Source organism: Triticum dicoccoides, chromosome 6B (assembly GCF_002162155.2).
Source record: "Triticum dicoccoides isolate Atlit2015 ecotype Zavitan chromosome 6B, WEW_v2.0, whole genome shotgun sequence".
In the NCBI taxonomy this organism is placed as follows: Eukaryota; Viridiplantae; Streptophyta; class Magnoliopsida; order Poales; family Poaceae; genus Triticum; species Triticum dicoccoides.
In genome coordinates, this window is record NC_041391.1 from 627,795,789 (window position 1) to 627,803,181 (window position 7,393).

General features: G+C 57.2%; 1 protein-coding gene across 1 annotated transcript; it reads left to right on the top strand.

Moving 5' to 3' along the window:
* The first annotated feature begins 3,490 nt into the window (after nucleotides 1–3,490).
* On the top strand, nucleotides 3,491–6,637 carry LOC119322999 (glucan endo-1,3-beta-glucosidase 12-like). Its single transcript, XM_037596553.1, has 3 exons — nucleotides 3,491–3,610; nucleotides 3,711–5,060; nucleotides 6,219–6,637. The coding sequence occupies exons 1-3, from the start codon at nucleotides 3,547–3,549 to the stop codon at nucleotides 6,251–6,253; spliced, it is 1,449 nt and encodes a 482-aa protein (XP_037452450.1). The 5' UTR covers nucleotides 3,491–3,546; the 3' UTR covers nucleotides 6,254–6,637.
* Nucleotides 6,638–7,393: the final 756 nt, after the last annotated feature.

Below are 7,393 nucleotides of genomic sequence, written 5' to 3' on the forward strand. Positions count from 1 at the left end.
TTCTCATACTCTTCGTCGGAGTCATCACCATCATCTTTCATTGGTGCACTACCTCCGAACTCATATTGGGGATGCTCATTGGCTTCAGCTTCAACTTTATGCTCAACAATAAGGGGCACACTACTAACCGGGCTCACATCATCTACTAAGGTTTGGTTCAAGTCAACATGAAAGAGAGGAGACTTCACCACCTTACTTGCAAATACTTCGAGTGACTTGACTGCCGAGGATGCAACAACCTCCTTATATGCAACCCAATGCAAATTGGACTTGATAGGCATTGTCTTCATTCGACACTTGTGTGCCGACCCAACATCATATCTTCCTACTAATTCAACTTGGTCACTTGCATCCACCCACTTTAATCTTATCCGTGTTTCTTCCACAACCTCTTCATAACTAGGAGTCTCAAGAAATATCAATACTTTCTCATACTTGTCAACAATATCCACATTCATGAATGCCTCTTTGTCAACATAATGAATATTCACAATCTTGTCCATCTAAAAAAGGGAAACATAAGTATAAGAAATGTACAATGCTAAATATACCACATTGCTAACAAAACCACTAACCCTAACCCTAAATCTTAACATTAGGCATAACCCTAACCCTAAATCTTAACATTAGTCATAAACCAAACAATAAGGTATGCTCAACAACATCACAATGCAACAACACTGGAACAACAATACTAAAAACATCACATTATAGATCCATGTTCAAAACTAGGGTTAGGAACAACAAGAACAAATCAATCCAAATGGGCAAATCCAACCAATAAAAATTTGTGAGATGAAGGAGGTTACCTCAGCGAACGAAAATGACACCGAATCCACGGACCAACCCAATCGATTTGCAAGGATTTGAGAGGGGCTAAGTGAGGGACACAAAGGGGGAAAAGGGGAAGAGCTCGGGATAGGCCAATGGGGAGAGAAGAGATTGAGTGGTGAGTGGTGGGTAAAAGCCCCACGGGCACCTAAAATATCTGCAACAGAAACGCCATTGGTGATGGCGTTTCTAGAAACGCTAGCCGGCTCGGCGTTTCAAACCAGCCACGTCAGCTAGCAACGCCAACTCGGCCTGGCAGTGGGCCAGGAAAGAAACGCTAGCTTGATCGGCGTTTCAACGTTTATCAGAAACGCCACGGGCCTTGGCGTTTCTAAAAGGGTTAAATCGTGAAATACTTTCACATCGGGTTCAGTTTGCGACTTAAATCTCTGACAAGGTCAGAACAGTGATTTCGGCCGAGGGTCGTGGCCTACCAAACGATCGATCATGACATCATGTACTGCCTGCCTGACAGCCTTGTGCGCATTCATGTGTTGCCCGCTTGCCGCTTGGCCATGGCAACTACGAAATTTAAGTCGGGGCAGAGTGATTTTACCTTTTACGTACGTGCATCCTCGCTCAACTCCATCAGGTTGGGCATGCACGCGAGACTGCGAGGTGAGGCCAACTCCACCGCGCGATCCTAAACGGACGTCCGCTTTGTCCGGATTCTGTCCGTTTGGGTAAGGGTTTGAGGTCGTGTCCGGGCGTGTCCTGGGATGCGGTGGCTGTGCGCCTAGCACGCGGCCGCATCCATTTGCCCCATCCTGCTCGCGTCTACTTAAAAAACTAAAAGCAACGTTTCAAATGCTTCATGCCAGCGGCCCCGGTTCATCACGCCGGCAACAGAGCCAGCGGCCTACACGTCCATCGCCGGCATCAGCCAGCGGCCGGCAACACAACCAACCTTCAAAATGAATAGTTCTCCTCGCCGGCAACACAACCAGCCTCCAAAATGAATGTTTTCTCGCCGGCACATTGCCAGCGGCCCGACGGGCGGGCGGCACCCATTGCCAGCCTCAAAAAAGAACGGCCACGCCGATCGGACGACCTAGTTCAGGCCTTCGGCGTCGAGCATCTTCTTCTGCCTGGCCTCGAACCAGGCCCTCGTCTTGTCGCTCTTCTTCGGCGTCGAGCACCCATGCCCGTGAACGGTGCCCGTGCCTGCTTTCTTAGCATCTCGACGGACGGCCGCCCGCCGCTGCTGGATCCGGGCGTGATGTTGAGGTCGATGACGGCCGCGGGGCGCGGTGTGGACGGCGCAAACAAGCCCACCTCCGGCGACCCCAAGAAACGGGTCTGGCCGTCGTGCCTTGGCGGAGGGAAGCCGGGCGACATGGACGTGGTGCGCGACGTCGGCGGCTGGCAGTGCGTAGGCCGGGCGACCGACGAGCCGGTGCTCGCCGGGCCGACGGCCGCTGCAGGGAACTCGGCAGGACGGCCCATGCCAAGCATGAGGATGGCGTGCGCTTTGGTGACGAGGTCCTCCTTCTCGTCGGCAGTGGCCTTGCGCCGCGCGGCCTCCAGCTCCTCGCGTTGGGCGGCTCTCTTGGCCGCGGCGACATTGACCTTGACGACCGCTCTCCGTTCCCTCCTCTTCGCCGATTCCGCGTCCAACTTGGCGATGTCCTCCGGCGTGCACTCCGACCGCGGCTTCCTTGGCGCCTTCTTCTTCATCTTTGCGGGCGGGTAGACGGCCAGGCCGCCGGAACTCGGCGGGGCGTCGGCCATGGACGGGGAAGAGAGGGGGGCGGCGGGAGGGACGTGGGAGGGTTTGGGGCAAATGGCGCCAAATGGGCGTGGTGGGGGGGGGGGTTGGTTTCTCCCACCGACAGGCGGGCCAGGGGCGGACAAGCGCGAGCGTCCCGTCCGTCCGCGCGCTGTCCGTTTTACCCCCAAACCGGCACAAGTTTGGGTCGGGGATGGGTCAAAAACAGACACAAAGCGGACAAAAGTCCGTTTGCGCCCACGCGCTGGACCGTCTCGTTTGTTCCTTTTACCTCAAATAGACGGGAGCGGACAGGATAGGGTCGTGCGGTGGAGTTGGCCTGAGCTGCGCGTATGATTGAACTCGACTGATCGACCAGTGAGTGAAGTTGTTCGTGCTCATTACAAAAACCATCAGTAAATGAAAAAAATTAACCACGTCGCCCCATTGCGAATCCATCGCTGCCAGGTCTGCTCTGCAGCAGGTAAACGCGCTCCAAATTACAAGTCCCACGTGTACGTGTGACGCCACAAGATTGTTGCTGCTGACAGCATGAGACGGCACTTTCTCAAAAAAGCCAAGGAGAGCGGGGCAGAGGAAGCGAACATAGAGCCGTTGAGATGAGCAATTAATCCGCACTAACCACACGCCATCAACGCCCATCCATAAAACCCACTAACCACACGGCGGGCCCAGCGCTCAGGCACCAACGGTCGCCGAGGGCGGGACCCACGCACCCGGTCCTTTTCCACCATCGACCCCCCGCCCGCGCCAGCATACCAGCCACTCCCGGCCTCAGCCAATCGCGGCAGCCCACGTAACCCCACGAACCAATTTCACCGCGTCGTGCTTCACCGCCGTCCTCGCATACCCGCCACTTCCCACACCGCCCGCGGGCCCCGCTTCCCCCGCGATAAATCCACTCCCCGCCCTTTCCCTCGCTCCCCACACTCTCCACCACTTCGCCACCCGCCGTGACAAGCTCTGCTTTCTCGCCGCAGCAGAGCATGGCTCTCCCCCGCGGCCTCCTCCTCGCCGCGGCATTGTGCCTGCTCCTCCTTGCTGCCGCAGGTAACAACCGCGCCGACGACGGCGAGGCCGGCTGGTGCTTTCGTCGACAATGCCGGCGTGGTTTCCTTTACTTACTGACGGTGAATGTGTTTGGTTGCAGACGCGGGCACCGTGGGCGTGAACTGGGGGCGGGTGGCGAACGACCTGCCCAGCCCGGCGGCGGTGGTGCAGCTGCTCAAGCAGCACGGCATCGCGCAGGTCAAGCTCTACGACACCGAGCCCGCCGTGCTGCGCGCGCTCGCCAACAGCGGCATCAAGGTGGTCGTCGCGCTGCCCAACGAGCAGCTCGCGGCCGCCGCCAGGCGCCCCTCGTACGCGCTCGCGTGGGTGCGCCGCAACGTCGCCGCCTACTACCCGGCCACGCAGATCCAGGGCATCGCCGTCGGCAACGAGGTGTTCGCCACGGCCGCCAATGTTACGGCGCAGCTCGTCCCGGCCATGATCAACGTGCACGCCGCGCTGGCCAGGCTCAACATGGACAAGGCCGTCAAGGTGTCGTCCCCCGTCGCGCTCTCGGCGCTCGCCAACTCGTACCCGCCCTCCGCCGGCGTGTTCAAGGAGGAGCTCGCGCAGTCGGTGATGAAGCCCATGCTGGACTTCCTGGCGCAGACCGGCTCCGACCTCATGGTCAACTGCTACCCGTTCTTCGCCTACGCGGACAATGCCGGCGTCATCTCGCTCGACTACGCGCTCTTCCGCCCCAACGCCGGCGAGCTCGACTCCGGGAGCGGCCTCAAGTACTACAGCCTCCTGGACGCGCAGCTGGACGCCGTGTTCACGGCCGTGGGCAAGCTGGGCAACTATAACGGCGTGCACGTGGTGGTGTCGGAGACGGGGTGGCCGTCCAAGGGCGACGCCAAGGAGGTTGGCGCTGGCGCGGCCAACGCCGCGGCGTACAACGGCAACCTCGTCCGGCGCGTGCTATCCAAGAACGCCGGCACCCCGCGCCGCCCCGACGCGGACATCGACGTGTACCTCTTCGCGCTCTTCAACGAGAACCAGAAGCCCGGGCCGACCTCGGAGCGCAACTACGGCGTCTTCTACCCGAACCAGCAGAAGGTGTACGACGTGGAGTTCGTCCTCGGCAGCGGCGGCTCCGTGGGAGCCGGCGGCAAGGGCAGCGGCGCCCTCGGGTGGCAGGACAACGGCAGCGGTAATGCGGCGCCGGCGACAGGCGGCGGGGTGGTGAGGGCGGCGGCGACGCCGGGGGAGGCGTGGTGCGTGGCGAACGCGATGGTGGGCGAGGCGCGGCTGCACGCGGCGCTGGACTACGCGTGCGGGCCGGGCGGCGCGGACTGCAAAGGTATCCAGCCCGGCGCGGCGTGCTTCGAGCCCAACACCATGGTCGCCCACGCGTCCTACGCCTTCAACGACTACTACCAGCGCAAGGGCCGCTCCATCGGCACCTGCGACTTCGCCGGCGCCGCCTACGTCGTCAACCAGGCGCCAAGTGAGTTCCCGTTCCCGCTCAATCTGCTCGTTTCTTGCCTGCAAAATCACTCGTAGTGCCGCTCGTGCGAATGTACCACGTCCATTACTTGCATTACAAAGCAGAATGTAGGTGCTAGGTACACGAATACTCCTAACCCGACCAAAATGTAGGCGCTAGGTAGTCTTGAATCTTAATCGGAGCGAAATGTTGGTGCTAGGTACACGATCACTCCTAGGTTCCATTCGGAACAAATTACTGATGGTGATAAGGGTTAGCAGCATTTTCAGAAAAAAAAGAATTCACTCCTAGGTTCCATTCGTAACAAATTACTGACGGTGAAAAGGGTTGTCATCATTTTCAGAAAAAAAAAGAATTCACTTTCTTTAGGAAGAAAAGTTGCTAGTAGACAATTTACTGGTAACGTACACCAGGGATGGCATCGGTGAAAGTTTGTGTGGGAACCACGGTACCTAAAGCGAGAAACATCCCCGTACCATAGACGGCAATTTACAGAGAGAATGGGGGGTAGGCAGGCAGGCACGGTTCAAATCAAATCAAGCGAAAGTTGCTTTGCGTTGTACGGGAATGATTCCCGTCCTTTTGTTTTTGCCCCACACAAGCACGTACATGCACACCACACAGCGCTAATCGCGACCCTTAACGCTGTGACTTGTGACCCAAATCTGCACTGCGATGTGCATGCACACCAGTACCCTTTCAAGCCCGCATTGGATTCTTGCTGCCGTTCGTCCGGCCGGCTGCGATCGGCTCATGAAGAGCGTGCAGTTGCTCGTCAGGGTCTCAGAGTTTATGACCGTGGCGAGACGGCTGTCGGTCAGCCCCAGCTCAAGCGTGGCTCTGGCTCTGGCTCGCGGCTCGACGTGATATGACGCGTCCTGTGCTCTTTACTCCCGCCGTCGGAATGCGTGCCATGTCTGGACGGACGGACGTCGGCGTGCGGCGCCAGGGCGACTGTGGTTGCCGCCGCTTCCGGGTTCCTCTGCCGTCTCTAGTTCGTGTACCGCGCGCATTGTTTACTCCTCTTTGGCTCCCGTACAAGAATTTGGTCTCCATGTTCACATCGGAGGATGCGCTAGCATCTGTACTGTAGTATATTCCATTGTTTTTAAGCCGTGGATCTTACTCGGTGCCCGTGTTTATTCCAATGTTTTGCAGAGATGGGCAAGTGCGAGCTCCCCTCCACGGTCTGAAACAACGCAAGGAAATGCGGCGTCCTCCACGCATCCCGGGATGCGAGGTTGATTTATAAATTAACGGAAGGAGATGAAAATATCTATGTACCGCACGCAGGTCGGCCAGAGTGCCATGGTGCGAGGGAAAGGAGGGGAGGAATGCTGCTGGACATCTTTGCTCCTTTTTCTTTGGTCTTTGCCCTCTGCTTGACTGCTGCAGCGTACGTAGAACATTGGTGGTACTGTAGCCGGCCGGCTGTGCGCCTTTCTGCAGCTTTGGCTCTTGGGGGATATCTTTGTTTAACTACTAGTCTCTCTGTAACTATGCTTTTACTGTAAGCTTGGATTACTACTTACTAGTAGTATAGATTAATTCTAAGTATAATAGCCTTTTGTGTCCCACTTGTTGTCTTGGGTCTTGAGTGCTCGATCGTTTTGGTTTGACTCGTGTCTTGATCATTGTTTGTCTCGAAAGTCTGTCTACCGGAAATGGTGCTTGGCTTGGAAGCCAGTTCGGTAATCGAGTGTCAACTCATGATGGTGGCAGGCAGGGCAGCTGCTCCCCACGATCAATGTCCGGAGTGCTGCTTGTTGCGTTGGTGGCCTGGTTTGGAATTTTTTTTTCCTTTTTGCCAAACCTGAAAAGAGCGAAATCTGGTGCCGAGGTTGTTAAAATTGCCCAACCGGACGGAGGAATTCCCTCCCAGTCCCAGGAAGCCGGATGTAGGGCACAGAGCAGCATTGCCTGTGCAAATTCTCCTTTGGATCTGGATCATGTTTGTAATCTCGAGTCTTGCGGCTAGGCTAAAAATTCGTGGATCTGAGCAGAAGCGCCTGCCACACTTTGTTTAATCACTGGTGCTTGATCTGATCTTTGGTGCGCTCGGCTAGCTCGCACTACTTGAGTAAGTTTCTCGTCAGGATCTGTGGGTTGGTTCGTTCCCCATCACGGTACACGTTCTAGACTGTACAACCACGGGTAGTGCTCCACCCTCCGTGGCACGTGGGGTGGTGGTGGTGGACTGGTGGGCGTCTTCGTGGGTGGGTGGTCATCTCCGGGCTGGGTCCGCCTGAGCTCCGCCGGAGACCGGCCGCCTCCTCCGCGTGTGCGCGCATGTGAGGGGAGCAAGCTGCCAACCGGAGTTGGACGGAGGGCTG

Coding starts and splice junctions, on each gene's coding strand:
- LOC119322999 (XM_037596553.1), top strand. CDS start 3,547: ATGGCTCTCCCCCGCGGCCTCCTCCTCGCCGCGGCATTGTGCCTGCTC. Junction 3,611..3,710: donor GCTCCTCCTTGCTGCCGCAG/GTAACAACCGCG, acceptor GTTTGGTTGCAG/ACGCGGGCACCGTGGGCGTG. Junction 5,061..6,218: donor CGTCGTCAACCAGGCGCCAA/GTGAGTTCCCGT, acceptor AATGTTTTGCAG/AGATGGGCAAGTGCGAGCTC.